This window comes from Paramisgurnus dabryanus, chromosome 10 (assembly GCF_030506205.2).
Source record: "Paramisgurnus dabryanus chromosome 10, PD_genome_1.1, whole genome shotgun sequence".
Lineage (NCBI taxonomy): Eukaryota > Metazoa > Chordata > Actinopteri > Cypriniformes > Cobitidae > Paramisgurnus > Paramisgurnus dabryanus.
This window is the reverse complement of record NC_133346.1, coordinates 29,425,480-29,450,404: the sequence shown is the minus strand read 5'-3', so window position 1 is coordinate 29,450,404 and position 24,925 is coordinate 29,425,480. Positions and strand designations below refer to the sequence as shown.

At 37.0% G+C, this 24,925-nt stretch overlaps 1 protein-coding gene and 1 long non-coding RNA gene across 4 annotated transcripts in view; one reads left to right on the top strand and one right to left on the bottom strand.

Moving 5' to 3' along the window:
• Positions 1–24,925, top strand: part of LOC141282922 (uncharacterized) — a 336,747-nt gene that overhangs the window by 287,581 nt on the left and 24,241 nt on the right. The window lies entirely within an intron of this gene.
• Positions 234–7,483, bottom strand: LOC135718354 (uncharacterized). The gene is made up of 5 exons (XM_065240704.2): positions 7,327–7,483; positions 6,916–7,041; positions 6,633–6,803; positions 4,249–4,391; positions 234–369 (listed from the first exon to the last, which is right to left on the bottom strand). Exons 1-5 carry the CDS (start codon positions 7,366–7,368, stop codon positions 234–236), a joined length of 618 nt encoding a protein of 205 aa, XP_065096776.1. The 5' UTR covers positions 7,369–7,483.

Here is a 24,925-nt window from a genome sequence, read left to right as displayed (position 1 = left end):
TCTTTCTCTTCTGCTCAAGTAAGCTCCGCTATGCGCTCTTGCAGGGCGCGCTCTCTTAAGTTGTCCGTGTGCATCACCGCTCCCCCAGTTGAGTTCCGCCTTTTGGTTCTGATAACTTGACGTTATTTTGTAAACTAACATTTATGAAACGATTCTTGACATTTGTGAATCGATTCAGAATCGTCCCACGTCCGAATCGCGATTCATCTAAGAATCGATTTTTTTGCCCACCCCTACTGAACTGTACTCTTTAGTATGTTATGGACGTTGCCAGTGTAGTCCCTGCATATGTTTATGTGATTGCTGGCCGGGTACGAAGTGTGATCAGTCTTTTCCCCAAGTCTGTTCAAGATGGTTTTAAGGTCAGTCCTGTACAGTAATGAAAAAAACAAGAGGTAAAATGACTGCTATTTGCAACTGTCAGCAAATCTCATGAAAAGTCCAAGGTTAGCTTTAGTTAATGGAAAATCATATTTCAACAGAGTTTAATGAGGACCAGTTTATTTAACATCAGTTAATACCACCATGTAGAAGTTTTATTTTAAAGGAACAGTATGTAGGATTGTGGCCAAAACTGGTATTGCAATCACAAAACTTGTGGCCAAAACTGGTACTGCAATCACACAACTAATATACAAAATTACAACATAAACATCAGTTGAGGGCTGCAATTCCACTTTTTAAATGACAATATCCTGGCCAGACCACTGTTGTGAGTGATATAAGTATTTGAATCAAGGCTTTGAACCGGTTCAAGGAACGAAAACGAAAACCAGAAACTTTTGATGTTTTGCAAGGAACAGAAACGAAACCAGAAACTTTCCAAAAATATATGTTCCGGAACAGAACTGTTAATTGAAAATAATGGTAAATGGTTATTACCGTTATTTTTCCGTTCTTTGATAAGATTTCTGTGCAATATGACTCGGTGAAGTTCACTTCCGGTCGTCGTTGACTCATCAGAGAAATGGGAAGCTTGCCACTAGCAAGTAGCCCACTAAAGCCCAAGTCTTTAATGCTCAATCATAAGAGGTAAATATTGTAGGCTACCAAGTATCTCAAGATGTTTGTTTTTTTAATACTAATTAGTGGTGTAACAGTTGATCCATGGTCCTTACAGATCACTACCCATGGTTCTGCTTGTTTGCGATTCGCGGATTAATACACAAATTTAAATAGGTTGAAAGTTGATCATTTGCATGTATTTCAAAGGCTTGCAAATGTTAACACTTAAGTGATTTTAAACAATTTAACCGCAAAAAGGTGCTAAAGTGGAAAATGTTCTGTACGCACATGCGTTTGAATGTGTCTGGTTTTACTCCAATCATATGGAATTATCCCTATGCCTTTCAAAGATCAGAACTCTTGATGTATAAAATACATTTGGCGAATAAAGCACTGAAGAACACCGTAATTTTCACTTTATGTGGAGCAACTGTTTTTGCCACATCTTCTTCCCGAAGCGCTGTTTGGAATTTGTCCTCTGTCTGTGTGTGTGCGCATGTTTAAGTGCACTCAACAAATGTAGGCATGTCAGAATAACAGTTATGCCGCTTACATAATGTAGCCTTTTTTAATGTTTGATGACACTTAAGGAAAATTATGTAGACTTATAATTAAAGTTTAATGTCCTAATGATCAGCCTACTTATTTGTATGTCCCACAGCTGACATGGAACGTTATTAACCGGTTCAGGAACTTTATTTTTTTGTTCTAACCGGTTCAGGAATGTCAACTTTAGGGTTGAACCGAAAACCGGAAACGTTAAAATACTGTTTCTGTTGGGAACGAACCAATTGGGAAAAAATTCTGGTTCAAAGCTAGTGTTGCTTTCGTCAACGAAAAGTATGACGAAATATAGTCGTCAACGAACCTTTTTCACGTGACGAAAACGAGACGAGACGTAACGAAAATGCTGGTCATGTGACGATGACTATAATAAAATGTATAATGCAATATTGTTGACGAATAAAAACGAGACTAAAAGTGGTTTACAAAATAAAAACTTAGCTAAAATGACTCTTCATTTTCGTTGACCAAAACAAGACGAGACGAAATATTATAACGTTGTTTCGTCTTTTACTCATCTCAGCATCTCCGCGCCCCCACCACCTGACTGCAGGTGATCACGTGTGTTGTTGGCGCTGCGTAGATCAATCAAAACATGAAAGTACCGCGAGAGTGAGTAGAAAGCATCTGCTCTCGCGATGCTTTGATATCATACGCCTCCATTTGCACGTTAATGGGCATTTCAAACAGTGTATGCGGCAACCGCGAGACATGCGGAAAGCGGAGAAACGGGGGCGGTTACAGAGGTGAAGCGGAGTAGGTCCACAAGCCTTGCTCGTGCACCTAAGATCCTCTCCCTTTTACGGACACGACTCTTCATGGCAGTCGCTGTTGAAGATAAATACATTTCCACTAAATGCTGCACAAAACGCTTCCACTACATGAGAAACGCTGTAGCCGCGTGGCGATTCTGACCGGGAAGATGCAGCATTCTGGCTCCAAATGTACAAGAAAAGTCCAAAATAAATCCCGTGCATCACTTTCAGGTCAGTTCAACAAGCCTGTTAAAATCTATAGCTTTGATTGCTGACACCACCAGTATAACAATGTACAAATTTATATCATGTAACAGTTGTTTAAATGACATTGTGCTGCGTTGCGTTTTGAAACATTGTAAATCTATGCTAAAGACATTCGTTGTTTTGTATATGCTTAATAACTACACTTATTTATTATTTAAATAAACAAAACATACTTCGCTGAATACTTGAGTATTAAATCAATCAAACACCTGTACTGTTGAGAACATAACCATACATACCAACTTTGCTTTTCTTAATAGACATCTGATGTTTTCTTAAAGCTGACTTTTAATTTACTTACAAGAAAAACATTTAGTACTTCTCCAAAATTGCTTGAATTTATACTGACATTTAAGATCAGCTTTGTCACATTAGATTAAGCCAAAGTCCATTAGGTACACTGGTGGTAACGTACAGATGCAGAAATATAAACTATAATAATATATGATTACATATGTATGATTGTAGTTTGTGCTGCTGTCAAAATACAATTATAAATGTTAACAATAGCATATTTCTATTCTCACACATACTATAGTTGTGTGTGACCCATTTGACCTTGTGTGTGTGTGTGTGTGTGTGTGTGTGTGTGTGTGTGTGTACCTGGTAATTATCACGTTGTGGGGACCAATTGTCCCCACAAAGATAGGAATACCAGTGTTTTTGTGACCTTGTGGGGACATTTTGATGTCCCCATGAGGAAACAAGCTTATAAATCAAACAAGATGATGTTTATTGAAAATCTAAGGTACAAGAAAGTTTTCTGTGATGGTTGGGGTTAGGGAATGGGGTAGGTAAGGGGAATAGAATATACAGTTTGTACAGTATAAAATGCATTACGTCTATGGAATGTCCCCACAAAACATGGAAACCAGAATGTGTGTGTGTGTGTGTGTGTGTGTGTGTGTGTGTGTGTGTGTGTGTGTGTGTTTGCTTAGACTACTTTTGTTTTGATTATGTAGACTTTTATGTAGACTCTTACGAACAGTCAAGTCACTCACTCAGAGGATAGTAAAATAAATATCTATTCAAATCAGAGCATCTTCCATGTCTGGAATGGATGTATTCTTGGGTCTATAAGGTAACAATATAACTTTTGTTTGAAATGGGTTTGGCTAAAAGAAAATATTGTTTTGTCTATAATACTATTAGGTCATTATACTATATGGGTTAAATAGAATTGCATTACTAAAAAGAGACTAAATACAATATCACTGACTAAAACTAGACTAAAATGTCATCAGTTTTCGTCGACTAAAACTAGACTAAAATAGTAATGGATAAGTCTGACTAAAATAAGACTAAAATGGCAAGAATTTTAGTCGACTAAAACTTGACTAGACTAAAAAGAGTATGACGTGACTAAAACTAATAAAAACTAAAATGACAGCTTGACACAAAGACTAGACTAAAACTAAAATGAAAAGAGGCTTCCAAAAAACAACACTATTCAAAGCCCTGTTTGAAATGAAAATGATTTCTTAATGTCTGGTGACATATCAGGGCCATATTATGATTAATTAATATACATTTCTTACATACGGTTCCTTTAAATAAGTTTTATTTACACTGTGTGTCAAGACAAAAAACGGGATATTATAAGGGAGGAATAATCTTTAAAAGATATGTTACTAAAAACATTTGCAAAACAACATACCCTTCATGAAAGAATGAGCTGTCCGTCTCTGGTAAAAAAGTAGGTGATGATGGCAAAGAAAAAGAAGTTGCTGGCATTGGAAAGAACTGGTTGCTGACACTGGGAGATTCAGCTTGATTGTTGGAATCAAGTGCTGGGACAAACTGCAATAAATTAAAAACAAGAGTATTGGCGTACCTAATTTTCCAAAACCGAAAGTTACATTACATTATTCGAGTAAGGATATGTTGGTATAAAGTTATTTACTCTGGTAGAATTAACTACCATATTGTCCCGAATATAAGACAACTTTTTATTTTGGAAATGCCTTTCAATAAACAATGGCATCTTACATTCTAGCTTTAGACTAGTGTTTCCCAATCCAGTCCTACATGTCACCCTTCGCAGAGTATTTAAAGGTGCTCTAAGCAAATTCACGCGTTTTAGACCATAAAAAATTTTTTGTTACATACAGCAAACATCTCCTCACTATCTGCTTGCTGGGTGTCCGCGGATCAAACTGTAAAAAAAAAATGTGATCTCTGTAGACAGCCCAGGCTCCACAAACTGCAATAAAAACAAAGTGGCCAAACCTACCACCAGAAACGATTATTAAGTGTTCCAGCCAATAAACGACAAGAAGGATTTGGGGGTGGGGGTTGGGCACGTTCATGAAAGCACGGAAGGGGGGGTTAGCTACGCTCCGTTTGTTTGAAAACAGTTCAAACATCAACAAAAAGTAACTTCACACAGATTCCCTTAGAGCGCCTTTAAGATGTCTCCATATATTAAACACCAGATTTAGTTCATCAGCTTGTTAGGGCGCACTCACATTATTCCAACCAAACTGTGGAGCATGTTTGACCCCCAAATCTTGGTTCGTTTGACTAGTGTGATCATCGCGCCCCGGCCAGCTTGCAGAGGTGGGCACAGTGCTTCCCATTCCTGGTCCACGAGGCCCTCCTCCCAGAATGTCTCCTTATTTAAAACACCTGATTCAACTTATCAGCCTCCTTCCAAAATGGTAAACATGTCTTCCTAACAAGCTGATTAGTTAAATCAGGTGTGTTAAATAAGAAGGCATCTAAAACTTTCTGGAAGGGGGCCCTCGAGCTAGAGGGCAACACTGGGCTAGAGCACGGTTCACTTGGGCTCAGGCGCAGAACGCGCAGTGTGATCACAAATCGCGCCAGTGTTGTTCAAAAGGAGAGATGTCAATTGCACGACCACTCAGCTTTATTTGCCTTTGTAAAAACCTTCTGATGTAAGCAGCAGGGTTACATGAATGTCTAAGCTGCATACGTGACTGATCAATTAAACAATATGGCATGTGAGATGACAGTGTGTCATCGCGCACCAAACCCCCCAGAATAAAAAAACAAAGACAGACTTGACATCACGATGGGTTCTATTGTTAAGAGCGCTTTTCTTCAAAACAATCACATCCTAATGACGATAGCGTGCCTGGGCTCGGATCTGTCAAAGTACAGTCACAGTGTGAGTGCGTGCTTTTGGGGGAGTAGGGAGAATCAGGCTCGGTTTGGTATGATATGACTGCGACCTTAGTGTATTAATTAAGGAAACATTTCAAACATTCTATAAAGAGCCTGAGTAGTGGAATCAGGTGTTTTATATAAAGAAACATCTAAAACTTCTGGGAGAGGGGACCCCAATGACTTGAGTTGGGAACCCCTGCTATAGACAATTAAATATCTATCATACTGTACACCTGCAAAAATGCAGTAAGTGGTGCCAAATATACACAAACAAGTTCACCTGGACTGAACCTTCACAAGTTCACCTGGACTGAAGCTTCTTGATAAACTCTGTTTACAATAAGGCAGTCTTCTACTGTTAATAAAATATTATTAGGCAATGTGTTTTTTTCTCAATGAGATCGACAGCCTAGGCTAATTGTTATTAAATCCAGATAAACTGCATGTGATAAATGGAACTATATTCCATTAAAAGGGTTTAATAAATGTTGGGAACCACACTGGTCCCCTTGGACTTATAAAAAGTATTTCAAATGAAAGCATTTTCATAAGAAAAAGACGAGTTGGTATTAAAAAAAGCCTTTTTCCAAAAGGTACACTTTAAAGGGGGGTGGGGGTCATCTTATATTTGGCACAATACGGTACTACATAATTATTAAGGTGAGTCGGGCATAATGTCTAAGAGTACAGTTAACTATTCTCTAAAAATGATAGAAAAAATGACAGTAATAGATGCTTGTTTAGGTATTATGTGAGAACAGCTAATAAAATTACTACCAGCAAGTACTATTGCAAATCACACCCATTACTTATTTGTGTATTGATATTAACTTAAAGAAATACTAATCAATATTACCATTAACATTAGTTTGTTGACTTTTTTTCTAGGCTGCAAATCATGGCTCTCACCTCCAAATCATCAATTTGAATCCAGTGGATGTAAAGTGTTCTTGAACCATTGATATTGTTCCCCAAAAGTGTTCCAGTCATGTTGCTTTTAAGAGTTGTTACTGACAGAGCATCTTGAATGTGAAAATACTCTGTAGCATCATCATCTTCTCCGACAAAATCAAATAATATCTACATAACAAATGTAAAAGGAAATCCATTTAATACTAATTTTTAAAACCTAAAAACACTGCACAGTAATACCGCAATCCATGTTATCACAATCAGAAAGTAGTGGACAAACCTGAATGGATTCAGACAGAACAAATTTTCTTGTTCTTGTAATGCCACTGGGGTACTTAAATCTGAGTGGAACAACATCAGCTGGCTCAGGAACATCAGCCATTCTCAACTGTCTCTCATGTATAGCCTATAAAAATAGAATTGTAATAAAAAATAAAAATAGGTGAGAGCTGCTAAATTTGCAATTATATGTTGACCTTGCTACCATGATCTCGATTAAGTCTAAAATGTAAAAAAAAAAAAAAACCGTAAAACATGTCTGTAGCAACTAATGTGATATCTTCAATTGTCTTGTCCAAAGTTCCAACCATATTCAGTTTACTGACAATGTAGACCACACTTCAGAGTCTGAAATACACTTGAGCATTAAAAATATTTTGAGAACATATACATAATTTACAACAGATCATACCTTTCTACGTCTTTCTTCATTTTCCAAAGAATGCTTCTGCATATTATGCTTTGACAAACATGTAAAACAAAATCAAGACAATTATTTCCATTATCCAGATTATGCAATGAAGTGTATAATCAAACAACATTAAAAACGTGCTGGTACTAACTTGGTGAAGAGGTGTCATATAAAAAAAAGAAGAAACATAATAATGTCCTCACTTAAACCCACATAAAATTTGTATGACATACCTTTTCTTGATCCTGCTGACAACGTAAGGATCGCCATTCATCTAAGGACTCCTGACAGTAATAAACAGATGGACATTTTATTAAACAGAATTTGAGAAACATTGAGTAATGTGACTCTTGTGTCAGTGGAAGCAAAAGTGTAGTATCACTTTTAGAATTCAAAATATAACTTAGTAAAAATTATGTTTCCCAGGGAAAAACACATGATGTTTTTGTGACAAATTTCATGAGCTAATCCTAATCTGTAAAGTGTAATGCTGTTTACCTGCATTAGCTCGCCTTCTGTTAAATCAATAAACTGTACTATTTCAGAATCTGTGGATGATTGATCTAATATATGTCCACTTCAGCTCGATCAGTAGTGTTGGGAAATTCCTGACCATCTGAAGGATAATTGCTTGTTGACGCTTTACTGATCTCACTTGCAGACCTTGAATGAATATCCAGAGTCAAACATAGGTAATCCATGTAGATTAATAACAGGCACATAGTAAAATAACTGCATTTCTTCCTAAATGTTAAGATTATGTAAGAAACTATGACTAATCATATAATTATCATTCGGCCGACCATCTCAACTGATAAATATATTTAAAATAAAGGGTTAAAAGAAAATACAAGAACAGAAATACAACAGAAAATTAAGATTATATCTGAATTTTCCCAAGACAGACTATGCCGACAACATAACGCAAATGAAATGACTGTACACTGATAATAGGACAAGATTTTAAACTGCACATGTGGGGGTCCTGTGCATACCTGCAGCTTTTGACATGATCTTTGAGTTCACAGAAAAAAATATCTTCTTCACAAATCAGACATCTTTCCTCGGGCCAAGACACAACTGACTCTGGTTCCACCTATTGTTCAGATAATACTAGTACTTTAATCACTTTAACAATCATAGCAATACTATAACCAGTACTACTTCGGTGTACAAAATATCAGCAGTGTCATTAGAACTTACAGGAGTTGTATCAATGTCCTTTTGCATTGGACGTATATAGATAATGGCACTCTTGTTGTGGTCCTTCATAGATTTGATGGTATACCCTGTGTTCGGGCAAGGCATCACAGAAAGTTTTTTGCTCCTGGTCATACCAGACAATCTTAAAAGCTCAAAGCCACCACAGCTATTCAGTTTTGGGTAAGCTGTCAAAATGTGACATTTGAATTCCTCTGCACTGTTTTCATCACCTGTAAAATAAAAGAAGAAATAAACACTTTTAAATTTTGTTTGATTGTTAAAATTTGAATATTCAGTAATCACTGAGACTATCAACATTACATCCTTTAACAACATACCAAAAAAAGTAAGTTTTTTCTCCCCAAGGCCAGCTGCATATAGTTTTTCTTTTTCTACTTTTGTTGGTACCATGATTTGATCAATGCTGTCCAAACAAAAGTAGGATCTTGTGTAGCTTGATCGACGTTTTGCAGTTGTAGGGCTCTATCTTACACCCGGCGCAATGCAGCGCAATGCGCGACGCAAGTGTCTTTCGCTAGTTTCCACCCAAATTTTCACGTTTAGCGCCGCGTTGTTTAAATAGCAAATGCATTTGCGCCCCCTTTTGCGCCCATGGGCGTTCTGGTCTGAAAACGAGGTGTGTTCAGGCGCATTGTTGGCGCGTTGCTATTTTGAGGCAACTAAAATAGACTACGCCATTGACCAACAAAAAACTGGTCTAAAGTCTAAAGTCAATGGCGCAATGTGTTTTATGTTATTTAAAGAGCGCATTAGTAAAATGCGCCTATACACGGGAGGACAACGCGGGTTTTATCACAAGGTACATGAATGCGCAGCAGCACAAAAATGCTTTTAAATATGAAAGATTAAAGGATTGAATATAAAAGATTATTATTGAGTCTCTTGGACATAAATGAGGACTAATTATGAGACGTTAGAAGGCGCAAAGAGCTGCTTCACCTGCAGCCTGGTAAGTAAATAAATGCTTTGCTTTGAACAAATGCGTCTGTTTTTAAATGTTTTTTTTAATGCTACCTCACGGATTTATTGTATATGATGACTCTGTAACTGTGGATATGGTGAGATGAGAAACATTTTTAAGTAATGCTTAGAAAACTCTTTGCTAAAAAAACCGCTGTCCAAAGTGCTGAAACGTGAGGAGAGCCGTTTGTAAATTCTTTATCTCATGTTTGTTACAAATAAAGTATTTTTAGAGTACAAACCTTATCTTACATACTTGTAAATTATGTTTTGATGATATTGGATAGCCATACATTTAAAGCAATTACAAGCCTGCTTTTTACTTCCATGACTAAAAGAAAACGGGTTTTAAAGGTTTTAATAAAAAAATAACAATTTCAATACAAGTGAAAAACAACACAATTATTTAACATTAATCTTAAACTGGGGATCTTCTTCCTCCGCTTAGTTTTTCAGTTTACAAAGTCCGTCATCTAAATAGAGATTAGACATAGCGCCAGCGCAACTTGCTTTTAAAGGGGATGAGAGCTGAGTCTCTCATTGGTTTACTGCACGTTACGCCCAAAATACTCCCATTACAATAGGACCTACCCTTTTCGACCATGCGCTCGGCGCAAAAACCATTTTTCCCGTCGTTAAATTAGCAAAAGTGGATTCGGACACGCCCATTTAGACGGTCCGCTGTGCGCTTTAGACAATGCGCTTAGATCGTTAAAATAGGGCCCGTACAGTGGCTACCTGAAGTCCTGCCAGCATATGGTGCAAAAATTCTGCAAACTTCAGCTGAAAAACAAAATAATTCTTTACTGATATTCATCTAAATTGATAGCATGGTTCTTAGATCTTTAAAAACTGTGATGTAAAATAGACTTTGGCATTCCACCATGGTAGTCATCTCTCCAAAACATTAATTTAGTTATATCTACAGACATGAAAGACATATAATCCAACAAAATGTAATACTACTTAACAACGCAATCAATTATCTTCGCTCAGCAACTTGTAAATACAATCACTATAGTTAGGTTGCAATTGATTTGTTGCTGGTAAAATACATTACTTTATTAAACTAATATATATATATATATATACACACACACAATATTTTATCAAACTAATATATATACACATTATGAAAGATAGATAGATAGATAGATAGATAGATAGATAGACAGACGGACAGATAGACGGACGGACAGATAGATAGACGGACAGACAGATAGATAGACAGACGGACGGACGGACAGATCGATAGACGGACCGACAGACAGATGGACCGACAGACAGATAGATAGACGGACCGACAGACGGGTGTCTCTAAATCCGCCGCTGCACACGTGTGGGCTCGCAATCTAAACGAGTCTTTCAACATGAAATAACAATTAATGTTAGAATTTGCAGGTCGCACATGCGGGAGTTAACGTGCACATGTCCTGCACATGTAAAGCAGTTATTCTCAAACCTGTCATGCAAGACCCGCAATACTGCACATTTTAAACTCATCTTAAACCGCAATTTGAAAACCCCATGCTTGTGTATCGTATGGTGGCTAGCATAAACTTACCATCAACAGGGTGTCTTGACAAGGTGGGTGTTGAAGTTGATGATCCTTGTGCAACACCGTGGGCTCTATCTTACACCCGGCGCAATGCAGCGCAATGTGTGACGCAAGTGTCTTTCGCTAGTTTCCACCCTAATTTTCACGTTTAGCGCCGCGTTGTTTAAATAGCAAATGCATTTGCGCCCCCTTTTGCGCCCATGGGCGTTCTGGTCTGAAAACGAGGTGTGTTCAGGCGCATTGTTGGCGCGTTGCTATTTTGAGGCAACTAAATTAGACTACGCCATTGACCAACAAAAACCTGGTCTAAAGTCTAAAGTCAATGGCGCAATGTGTTTTATGTTATTTAAAGAGCGCATTAGTAAAATGCGCCTATACACTGGAGGACAACGCGGGTTTGCTTATCACAAAGTACATGAATGCGCAGCAGCACAAAAATGCTTTTAAATATGAAAGATTAAAGGATTGAATGTAAAATATTATTATTGAGTATCTTGGACATAAATGAGGACTAATTATGAGACATTAGAAGGCGCAAAAAGCTGCTTCACCTGCAGCCTGGTAAGTAAATAAATGCTTTGCTTTGAACAAATGCGTCTGTTTTTAAATGTTTTTTTTTAATGCTACCTCACGGATTTATTGTATATGATTACTCTGTACCTGTGGATATGGTGAGATGAGAAACATTTTTAAGTAATGCTTAAAAAAACTCTTTGCTAAAAAAAACGCTGTCCAAAGTGCTGAAACGTGAGGAGAGCCGTTTGTAAATTCTTTATCTCCTGTTTGTTACAAATAAAGTATTTTTAGAGTACAAACCTTATCCTACATACTTGCAAATAATTTTTTGATGATATTGGATAGCCATACATTTAAAGCAATTACAAGCCTGCTTTTTACTTCCATGACTAAAAGAAAACGGGTTTTAAAGGTTTTAATAAAAAATAACAATTTCAATACAAGTGAAAAACAACACAATTATTTAACATTAATCTTAAACTGGGGATCTTCTTCCTCCGCTTAGTTTTTCAGTTTACAAAGTCCGTCATCTAAATAGGGATTAGACATAGCGCAAGAGCAACTTGCTTTTAAAGGGGATGAGAGCTGTGACTCTTATTGGTTTACTGCACGTTACGCCCAAAATACTCCCATTACAATAGGACCTACCCTTTTCGACCATGCGCTCGGCGCAAAAAACATTTTTCCCGTCGTTAAATTAGCAAAAGTGGATTCGGACACGCCCATTTAGACGTTGCGCTGTGCGCTTTAGACAATGCGCTTAGATCGTTAAAATGGGGCCCCGTCTGTGGATCGGCGCTCCATTTCACTAGCAATGTCTCTTAAATTTTTTTATATTTCGGTGTTAACGTTAGACATTTTGAGAGAGATCGATTAACGTAACACGACTAACTTACATCGATCTTTCTGGCGCCAGAATTCAAGGACTACGCTAGCCAATTCCTCTAACCAATCAGCGAGCTTGTTACATCCACCTGGTCATAGCTAATTTGCATTTCTCATTTGACCATTTGCAAGGACCCAAAGAGTCACGGAAAAGCTAAATAGAGAGACTAAAACGAAAAGCAAATCGAGTAGTGAAAAGAATAAGGAGAACCATCGGGAAAATGAAAACAGAAATGTTAAACGGAAATGCCCTTTTAAATGCCTAATTTAAACCTGTATTTGTAGTTCAATTTATAAATCCAGTTATTTATTTCTCTTTTTAAATCGCTTTTTGAAATACATTTTGAAATTCCATTATTTAATTAAGAATTTGTAAATGCAATTTAAAATGATGAACTTATTGAGTGTTTTATGTTGTTTTTGTAAATTGTTATATTAATTTGAACTATTTATTAATGTATTAATATTTCATTTCTACATTATTTTTATAATCTCACTTTTTATTGCCTAATAAAATGTTACATAATGATTTTTTTTGTAACTTTGTCTATTTATTTATAGATTAATTAATGAATTTTTAAACAAATCTATTAATTGCTATTTTTATTGTCCAGGTAGTTATTAAATATTGAAGTTCTTTATTACATTTTGCATGACTCTTGTGGTCCTCCATAGGTAACCACTTGCAATGAGATATTTCAATAGAAACAAATAGGATCAGTTTTAGATTCTTTGGGCATGTAGAATGTGGCATTTCATATACAGTTTGCTTTGAGAGAATTAGAATACAAATGTATGACGAAGGTGTGATCTTTGAAAACTAAATGTGCTCTCAGTAGGAAGTCAACTGTGAATCGTGGAGAGTTGTTTTCCCGGGCTCACATGGCGAACTCATGCTGTGTCCTTTGGGGAGGGGCTATCTTTATTCAGGAAATTGTCTTACAACTGAAATACTCATTAATAAAGAATACCTACCTCCTGCCTGTTCTGAACTGCCTGTTCATAGGCACGAAAAACTGTGGCCTTGGTGTAATTAGAGGGCAGCAACTTGATATCAAAACATTTGCACTCAACCTGGGACTCGACCAGTCTGTGAAGCTCTGCGAAGTTGATGATGAATGTTACCACACGACAGATGTCATCATCCGTGAGCAGGCGCTTGTCTGATTTCTGACGGCCACCAGATATTTGTTCACGGGGCGTCATCCCATGTTTTTTGTAATCATTTAGGAGAGCTGTCAACTTGTTTTGGCTTATGCTCAAATAAAAAAAACCTACTGTCACCAAAATGCAGAGCATTTTCGCCATAATGCAAATGCATTTCGCCATAATAGCTATAGTTCTGAATTAAGAGCTGTTTACATTTTTAAAGTTACTTACCAATGTAAAAACTTGAATGTCTCTCGACAGACTTTCTTGCCATTAACATAATTTTCTGTCCTTTGGTGCTGACGCTCTTGCTGTACTTTCTTCTTTGAGCATCTTGTCATCTTGGAATTGTGAAAGTGGCAACTCAGTTTCCCCAACAGGACCAGGTATTTCTCATATTCGGTGAGAGAGGCCATAGACAGACGTATCTCGTAAACAAAATTTTCATTGAGTGACCGAAAACATGGCTCTCCATCGTTGAGTTTACACCCTTCACAGCAAAAGGCTCGTATTTTGCTTATTCATCTTCTCGATCACGGCGAACCGCTTCACAACTAGACATGACCCTATTAACTTCTCCAACATCAGTCATAGGCTGTTCAACGTTTTCATTATCGTCATGATACTTTTCCACAGGGCTGTCACCTTTGATGTCACTGGGCTTGTTCGACTTCATGTGGCGCCGCAAGAATCAACATCCAAATGACGTCAAAGTATCGCGAGAGCGAGATGAAATATGATTTTTTGAATCATTCTCGTGGTACTTTAAAGTCATGAAGTCGAATAAGCCTAGTGTCATCAGAGGATGACACGTCTCCAGAGCCAACTAGCTCCACTAGCTTTAGCCACTCTTGCTGACCAGCAGCAGAGCTTAGGTTAGAAGCCTCCAGTGAGTTCAACTTCCAGTCACAATATTACATGAAGCATTATTTGCTATAAGCTTATTCACAATATGGCGGAAGTAGGGAAAACATACTTTAAACACATTTAAACGCAACAAGCAAGCAAGTAAAAGCAATGCATGCAAGCAAACGAGGAATAACACACATACACCAGAATTATATCATCAGGTTGCATACTTTTTGTTTGGGAGAAAACAAGCAGCTGTCATTCCATATAATATCGAGTGGCAATCATAGTGGTGCAGCAGGAAGTTTGTTTCCCCTACTTCCGTTCAAAGCCACTATACTGCGATATAGACATATCTGTGTCACTTTAGCCGTGAAACCATGGTTTACCTCTGCAGTGTAAGTAATGATATCATGCATAATTTTTATATGGCTATGTACAGTTATAATATGTCTTTGTCTTTATTGTGTCTTTAGATAAAGAGAACAGAGGTCCTCAAATGACCACACTACACATGATAAAACCTACTAAAGCTTGCTGGAGCAAGCCACTGACTCGATCACAGCATAAACTGGTAAATGCAGTCCTCCATTATGATTAAAATTTAGCTTTTCATTTACACTTTCACTTATGTGTTTATCAGACTTTTATCCTAAGCAACTTAAGATAGAGGAACATTAGTATTTTGTCGCACAGAGCCAGCAATATTCATTGTGGGCAATGCCAGGTCTATTAGAAAGATGGATAGATTAGGACTAGGAACATGTTGATTGTCAATAAATGAACATTTCTATTTTCATGACACGTGATTCAAGCTCTTTCAGTAAGTAAGAAGAAACACTGGCATCAAATCAGAAGTGTAAAGAGTAGCTGAAAGCCATACTTGAGTAAAAGTACAAATTCCTTACTGAAAAAATTACTCCACTACAAGTTACAAGTCACCAATTTAAATACGACTTGAGTAAAAGTATTAAAGTAACACAATTTAAAAGTACTCAAGTATTTTTACTCGTACTGAATGTTGGCTCAAAGATGCACTAGTCCTCAACACAAAGAGACATTGTAGGTCTGGGCAGTGAAAACTAAGAAAATTTATTTATGAGGTTTTATTTCCTAATATAGAAAAGAAATCAAACACCTCAAAATTTTGACCTGGCAGAACAAACACAGATTAAACATAGTCATAGTCTTCTGACTAAAATGTAATTTAGTTTTAGTCAAATTTTTGTCATCTGAATTGATTTAGTTTTAGTCTAATTTTATTCAACTAAATGCCATGAGATTTTAGTCTAGAAATCTACATTAATTTTAATTTAAACCCATTTAATTTTAGTCTAGTGTCATTGTGTACTTGAATGTGCCATGCTGAAAAATATAAAGCCTAACTTTGTGATATAAATATATGGTAACACTTTACAATAAGGTTCATTAGTTAACATTAGTTAGCTACATTAGTTAACACGAACTAATAATGAACTGCACTTATATAGCATTTATTCATCTTTGTTAATGTTAATTTCAACAATTACTAATACTTTATTAAAATGTTGTTAACATTAGTTAATGCACTCTGAACTAACATGAACAACAATTAAAGCTTAAATTTTTATTAACTAACATTAACAAAGATGAATAAATAATGTAACAAATGTATTGCACATGGTTTGTTCAAGTTCGTTAATACATTAACTACTTTTATCTAATGAACCTTATTGTAAAGTGTTACCAAATATTCTTATATAGGCCTATCCTAAAAAAAATATAATTTTAATATTTAAAAAATTCCAGTAAACTAAAATTACACTAACAGAAATATGATAATGCATATAAAAAACGTGAAGTTGTTCATTTGAAAGATTAATTGTAAACACATGTAGTACGTAACACCACTATCTCACATTAAAGTGCACTACATTTCTTCCATCATGCATCCCTCTTTACAGTAAATACATTACAGCATACTTGATTAAATGTGAGGACAGTGAAATTGTACACTTATTATCAATCTTATAATGTACTTAAGTTACTCGGGCAATCAGTACAGGACCTCGCTGGTTTATTTTGGCTTATATAGTAAGTTATATCAAGTTATGTACCAGCTCAGGTTAGCTGATAAAGTAGCATCAGAGTATATAAACATTTGTGCTTGCCTTTGAGTTGCGGGATGACCCTCCTGCAATCGCGCATCACTTTTGTTTTGATTGTAGCATCACATGTTTAACAAAGGGTCCCTTGACTGAAGCAAATGTGATATGCATCCATATGTTTGCTCTTTATCTCTTCTCTCAGACCAGACGCAAACTTTTCTCTACAGTTTATGACATACGCAGCACGCAGATATCCCGCTACGGTGGCTCAACGCAAGCCATTCAGCGTTTGACATCGAAGTACTGCGAGACCAGACTTCTCCATATGCATTTGATTCGCTCTCGCAGTACTTTGATTTCATACGATTGCTCTGCGCAGCGCCAAATGAAGTCCCTCAGTTGTGTGTGTGTGCGTGTAACCTCGCGACCACAGATTCTATCCATCATCACCCTCTGACACTTTCGTCTCGTTTTTATTTGACGAATAAACAATGTAGCGAGTAACGTTAAGTGTCATTTCAAATGTAGTGGAGTAAAGAGTACAAATACCCAATCAAAAATGTAATTGAGTAGAGAGTAAAAGTTGCCTATATTTTTGATACTCAGTACAAGTACAAAGTAGCCCAAAAAATACTTAAGTACAGTAATGAAGTACATTTACTCAAGTACATTACACCTCTGCATCAAATATCATCGTTGTCTGATGAAAATTACGTATGTATTTTAGCTTCTTCCGTCAGCATAGAGGGTGTAATGAAGTAGTAAGGCTGACGGAGAAGGTTGCAGGACCAGAAGCAAGTTGAGCACAGTAAGACCGCTAATGTTAATGTTACAAACACTGTTTCGGGTGCACCTAGTGTTAAAGGAATAGTCTACCCTTTTGCCATATTAAACTATGTTATTACCTCAACCTAGACAAATGAATACATACCTATCTTTTTTCAATGCGTGCACTGTACAGCGTTGTACAGCGTAATGTGTTAACATTTAGCCTAGCCCCATTCATTCCTATGGTACCAAAAAAAAGTTTTATTTTGTGGCATCATACTTACTGGTATAACTCCTCATGTAACAGTCTTTAAATAGGGAAAACAAGGAAGTGTTTGGTGGCTTTCCTGTTTGGTACCATAGGAATGAATGGGGCTAGGCTAAATGCAAACACATTCACAACACGCTGTACAGTGCACGCATTGAAAAAAGATAGGTATGTATTCATTTGTCTAGGTTGAGGTAATATAACATAGTTTAATTTGGCAAAAGGGTAGACTATTCCTTTAACCCTCTGGGGTCCGACCATTTTGGGACACTGTCAGAGGTTCTGACATGCTCTTACATTTGGTATTTTTTAAGTTGCTTTAAAACATAATAATGGCAAGTGTCTCATACCATTGTGTTCAGTACAAACTGGGCTAAAATATTATGTGAGCTACATGTATGTACATGTTTGTATTTTTGAGAGAAAAATGTTTATGCGTGGTTTTTAAAAAAGCAAACATTTTAAGTCACTGATATAAGTCCACAAAACCCATACTAAACATGTTTTAACAAGACTTTCCTAAACAGAATCTAGTAGTCTAGAGTTTTTTCTTTAAAATGATGTGAAAATCATCCTGCCTAATCATTCACATAAACCAATATATTGATTTAGAAATTGTAAGAGACTTTTTGTTTAGAGGGGCCATATGCGAGAAGGATTGATTGAAAGCTAGCAAACAAAGCCTCGCATAATGAGCTGCATAATGAGGCAGGAGGGAACTGTGAGGACAAATGTATACATATTTGTTTGAGGTTTATTAAGGAGTTAACAATATAATCAAAATAGAAATGAAGGTCAGTAGGACATTTTCAGTTTATTTGGGAACACACCCTATTCAAAAACTTAACTTGTATAAGAAACTGATAAACAACAGAGCTGTAAACTTCATGTGGCTCATGTTACCATATAACTTTATGTTCAAAAAGTGTGAATATGTTTTTCCACTTCATAGTTTTGTACTGATGAGAGGGATGCAGACCTGTAAGAGAGTTATGAACAGCTGTTAGCATAAATTGTCCACAGAAATACCCTTACATACATAACTGATGGGTAAATGATAGCACTACATTCAGATAAACTGAATGTCCTTTGCGTCTTCCATTGTTCTTCTTTTTAGGTAACGTTAAAGATAAACGCTTCTCTTCCTCAATGTCCAGACATAAATGAAGATATTCCTCACGTGTGTGTATAAAGGTTATAATCCAAACATGCGGTAAAGTCTTTAAATCTGATCAAACTTTACGCTTTGTTATTGTTGGAACTGCTGGTCTCTTCATTACCATCTCAACAGCCTGTGGGCGTGACCTAATTAAAGATAATGAGCTCAGCCAGGAAAAACAGTACTCTCTTTACTTCAATGCAGATTATATAACCAGGAAATATTTGTTTTTGATTATAATTAGCTTGTTTAAAAGTAGACATTTCAGGCTTTCTTTGGATATGTGTATCATGTTTGTGTGACGGAGTTTCAACTGATTTTTGTAACGTGTTTTGAGAGACAGCTGGCGGAGACAGAAATGTCTAAATGCGCACCCTGTTTATTTTCTTTATTTGACAAAAACACAAAGATCTCTTGTTATTGTGAAAGTACACTTATTAAAGAGGACCCTTCAGAGTTTCAAATGATGTCAAACACGTAAGTGTTTGATTATTAATGATGGAGTATTTTAAGTTGATTCTGCTATGATAAGGAGAAAATGCGTCAAAATGCGTCCCCACGTTTTTGGACCCCTGGGGGTTAAGCGTAATACACATGGCTCGATTCTGACTTCAGAGTCAAGGTGGCTGACTAACTGGGTGACTGTCAGGCGGCATAGTCACATTCGGTGCACAAAATACGCTCCTGTAGTTATTTCTAACAGATTTTCTCCACTCAGCAATATACCGGCTGAGACATCTGTTAAAAAGTGTCCTGGTTATTGGAGATTCTATACTCAGGAATGTTAACATTGAGGCACCAGCCACCACAGTCAATTGTATACCGGGAGCCAGAGCGTCTGACATTAGATCCAAACTTAAAGTGCTGGCTAATGCTAAACATAAGTTTTCTAAGATTGTTATTTACGCCGGCACGAATGAGACCAGACTCCGCCAGTCGGAGATCACCAAAGATACTATTAAAGAGGTGTGTGAAATTGCAAAAACAATATCAGACAATGTAATATGCTCTGGTCCTCTCCCTGCCTACCAGGGGGATGAAACTTACAGTAGATTAGTGTTTCTTCATGGCTGGATGTCAAAGTGGTGCCCTCAGCATAACGTAGGGTTTATAGACAATTGGAAGAATTTCTGGGGAAGACCTGACCTGCTAAAGAGAGATGGCCTCCATCCGTCTCCGGAAGGAAGTGCTATACTCTCTAGAAATCTGACCAATAGTCTTACTTTTGATATTGTCTGACTATCCAGGGCCCAGGTCAGGAAACAGACAGATCGGCTTACCCATCCGTCTGTTAGCGGCCTTGACATGTCAAGATCACATATATCCCAGCACATAGAGCCTTTTTTACCAGAGTCTCAACACATTTCGACTGTGTCTGTTCCTCAAACAGATACAGAGCAACGTTTACCTCGTCTCATACAAATCTTATTAACATTAAATTAGAACACAATATCCATATATCACAATATCCGATATTTAAATATCCATGTGGATAACTCAAAAGATGCATTAGGACGTGCGTTTTTGGATGTTCTAAATTCTCTCGGTATTAGACAAAACGTGTCAGGGCCCACGCATACTCGTAAGCACACGTTAGACTTAATTCTGTCACTCTGACTCAATATTAATGACATCAAAATATCACCCCAGGGTAGGGGTGTAACTGTTTCGATACAGAGCTTTCGGCACGGTGCACATGTGCACCGAATGGCTGAATGCAGTCTTTTGTGTGCAGAACATAGGTGGAACATAATATGTTGTGTGCATTTCCACACGAGCTTATTAAGTGGTGGAAGTCTCCGCGTTTAGCGCAAGTCTTCTGTCAAATATATAACATAATTCGGCCCGCAGAAAGATTTTTATTTACTTAGTTGTATATTTGTTTGATTATTGATGTAAACGTTTACGGAGCCACTTACGTGTCGCGCCTAAAAGCGCGGGTTAAACGCCCTGTTTTGTTCTTTCAAAAGTGCGTGAGAGGTTGCACGTCTTTCGTTGCTACGCAATCATGAGACGCACTTTCTGTGACAGCGAGAATAAGGAATGCATGATCAGATTTTTCATCTGCACCTCACGTCAATCATATCATTGTCACAATGCGATCAGCTGGTCGGGACAGAGAAGAGCTGTAACCCGGGCATACTCAGCTGTTACTCAGCTGCAGAGGGGTTCGTTGGTTAAAGTCACAGGTTACATTGACGACACAAGCAAAGATTAGGAGAAACGTGCAAAAGATAAAAGATGGCTATGTATGCAACTCACTCATCTCAATATGAGTGTATAAAAAAGTATATCATCATGTTGTTTGCTATGCAGTTACACATAAAGCAGTAATATTAAGTTTATGCAGAGATGGTACATAGCCAATTCAATACTGTGAGTTAAAAAATCCAAAATAAATCAAAACACAAAATTCTTTAATGGCAAAAATATAGGCTAATAGTTCATAAATGTATTCAGGAATTGAATTTGTTAGTTTAGTGCAAGGTTTTAGTAGAAAAAGTTTAAGAGAAGGTTAAGAAGAGTTATCTACTGTTAATAAAATAATGCAAATGCATTTTTCCCCATACTGTACCGAAAATGAACTGAACCGTGGCTTCAAAACCGAGGTACGTACAGAACCGTGATTTTTGCGTACCGTTACACCCCTACCCCAGAGCGATGCAGTTTCAGACCATTGCCTTGTGTCATACACTGTACTTCTAGATAGGATACTCAGTCTACAACATGCTACAGATTAGCCAGAACAATAATTTCCACCACTAAAGATAGCTTTATTAGCACTCTTCCAGACCTGTCTAAAATGAAACATGTAGCAGATAACCTTGAAGATCTGGATATTATAATAGAAAACCTGAACAACGTTTGTCCTAGCATGCTGGATGCCGTTGCTCCCATTCGAAAAAGAGAATCAAAGAAAAACACCAGCTCCATGGTATGACCATCATACTGCAGCCCTTAAAAAAGTAGTTAGAAAAATGGAACGAAACTACCGAAGCACAAAGTTAGAGGTATGGCGCTCAGCATGGAAAGAGAGTTTTTAACACTACAGACATTTAAACCCACTACAATAGAAGAGCTCTCTAAATTAGTAACATCATCCAAATCATCGTCCTGTATATTAGACCCCATTCCCACAAAATTACTTAAAGATGTATAATTACTTAAAGAGGTATTTCCTTTCGTGTCAGACACAGTACTAAATATCTTTAACTCATCTCTAGAATTAGGAGACGTTCCAACAGCTTTCAAACTAGCAGTTATTAGACCGTTCATTAAAAAACCACACCTTGATCAGGGAGAGCTTAATAACTTTAGACTAGGGCTGACTTCTTATAGTAGAGGATTTCATGATTCGATTTGGAGAGGTCTGATTTGACTATGAACCTCATAAAACCTATTCGGACGGGATTAGTTTTACAGGGGGTCCTCTGAGAAAATTGTGCTTCTCAGAGGTCCTCTGTGTTTTTAATCCCGTCCAAATCGGCCATGTCTGTGTTTTTCTCTGACGACCTCCGTAAGAATTCCAGAGCAATTTACCTACTGTTTTTCACCGAACTCAGAGGTCCTCTGAGAAATTTAATCCCGTTCGGAGGCAAATGTGTGTGTTTCCCCGCAATATCTTATGAAAACGCGTTTCATTTCGTGTTTTGGCCAATGTGATCTGCTGTAAGGTCTTACTAATGCGCGTATATTGTATTTCCTGAGTCCCATTCATTCAGATATGGATGTTTTTTCGCATTCAGCAAAATAAAATAATTAAATCAAGACGAGCTGAATATCAAACACTGTTAAGACTGGCCACTGTACTATAATTAACGTTATAAGAAACTCCGTTCAAAGTTGTTCAACTCCGGAATGGTAATGTTAATTAATAAAGATATTAAATTGTTATTAATCATTATTTCTTCATTTCTTTGTGTTTATTATCAGCAGACAGTTATATAAAACAGGTAGGCTAGCGTTACTTTAGTAGGATTTGTATATTTTATTTTGATTTGTTAAAGTTAATAAATAATTAATAAATTACATGCTCTGTCATAATTTTACATTTAAAGCAAAATATTAAACATTACAAACACGCGTATCCAGAGCACGTGCTCTTCTGCAACGCCCAAATGCATGAAACAGACACTCCCATCTCTGAAATAACCTGCATCATTTTAATCCCGTTCGAATCGGTACATAAAATCACAGACGTCCTGGGGGACACATTGAAACTCAAACGTTGTTTGGAAAACTAATCCCATCCGAATAGTGCTATAGTCGAATAGTAGGGAAGTGTTATGTAACCAATGAGCAGCAGCACTGAGAAGCTTAACCGCATAGATGACAAGTAACTGTGCTTTTCACATTAAATTCATATATAGCTTCTTGTTTTTCACATCATATAAAGGCAAAATAAATTGTCAAGAGTTAAGAGAGTAACTTGTTTTTCGCACATTTCTATTCAGAATGTAATAGCCTACTATGCCAAAGTGAAACTAAGATGAAAGAATACTCTGAAAATAATGATGAAAGTATTACTGTAGTGTCTAATAAGCCCTTGAGGGCTGGGCACCATATGGTGTTTGACACTTAAATAAATATATCATTAATTCATTAATTCATTCATACTAACTGTAGCATCTTTATTATTAACTGACTGAACACTTGACTCTTACCTGGACATATAGATATGAAAGTTTTTCATCAACAGTATCTGCGTGAAACATTTTAAACATTGAAAATCAGCTGCGACTCGACTGTTTCAGCACGTCCACTATGTTGTAAAGAGTCGGCTTAAAGAGTAACTAAACCCTAAACCAACTTTTTTTAGTTAATGATCGGTAAGAATGGGGCTTTATTAGTGCTGTTCATTGATTTTAGTAAGTTTTTTGACATTTGGATATAAAGTGTTTCAATGCTACAATATATGGTGTAAAAATGTCTGAGTGCTGCCCTCTTCAGGTTGAACGGTGGCTACTGCAGTTGAATTTTCCTATTGGATGTTTGGTCCGAGAAATAACTTGTGACGTAAGCAGGTTCAAGCTCACCACGCCCTTGTTACGATCTCACCACACACTTAGTTCGTCCCCTCTATCTCCATTGGGATCTGCCCACTTTTCTTGCATTTTTCAAATATTGCAGTGGGTGGAGTCAGGCTCTGACCAGTAGGGCTGTCACTTTTTATTCGATATTCGAATATGCATTCGAACATGACGTGAAATATCCGTATTCGAACTATAAATGAACCATCCGGTTTTTTAAATGCCATGTGTAGCGCATTTTTTACAGTAAAACACCTCGTAATAGGAAGGAGGCTGAGAGTGAGACCGACGACAGCAACTGTGCGCAAGAGAGGGAGTCAAATGGGACCAAAATGAATCTCATGTGCATGTCAAGATAGAATTATAGTTTGTATATAAAATGACATATTGTTTAGAGTGTTAAATATTATAGCAGAATAAAAAGCTTGTGTTAATTCGTTTGCATTATGAAATTAGCATGTATGAAGATAATTTCATAATTTTTACAACGCAATGTAAACTTTATATTAAACAACAACAGCGTTTGTCTTGTAAACGGATTTGAAATGATCATGTGCTGACTGTTGCGCGTCACATTGACGACAAGTGAGATCTGCTTAAAGCGGTAAGTTTAATTTCATCTCAAGTAACAAAGGGTTTGTGCTCTCTATCATTGAAAACGGGCAAGCAAACAGCACGCGCAGGGTTAATGTACTTGTGAATGACGGCTCACAAACGCGCTGGATAGGTTTTGTATGTGTGCTTGTTGTCAATGACAGTTCTGGTCACAAACACGCTCAAGCGCGGAACGTGTGCTTGTCAATGACGGGCATTAAATCCGCGGAATTCCGCAGAGTTTTCTGCCGAAATCTGCGGGCGCGAATTCCGTTTGGGTCTGCATATATACTCCTGCTGCTATTTAAGTTGTCACGTTATTGTTTGTAACTGTTCTGAATCATACTTTTATATATATATAAGTTTGTTATTCATAAGTTGATAACCTGCAGTTTCAAACATTAAGTAAAAAAGTAATCCAGACAACCCTGTTTATGACTGTCACTGTTAATAATTTTGTGATTGAATCTCCATTACGGTGGGTTTTTGATGCGCGTGGGGGGGCGGCGCCTAGATATTCGAATATATTCGGATACATTGCATGATATTCGA

Excerpts from the sequence above, each read along its gene's own strand:
- LOC135718354 (XM_065240704.2), bottom strand. The coding sequence starts at position 7,368 with ATGCAGAAGCATTCTTTGGAAAATGAAGAAAGACGTAGAAAG. Across the intron at positions 7,042-7,326 it reads ATGAAGAAAGACGTAGAAAG|GCTATACATGAGAGACAGTT; the intron begins GTATGATCTGTT and ends CTATTTTTATAG. Across the intron at positions 4,392-6,632 it reads TTCAAATTGATGATTTGGAG|TTTGTCCCAGCACTTGATTC; the intron begins GTGAGAGCCATG and ends AATTTATTGCAG.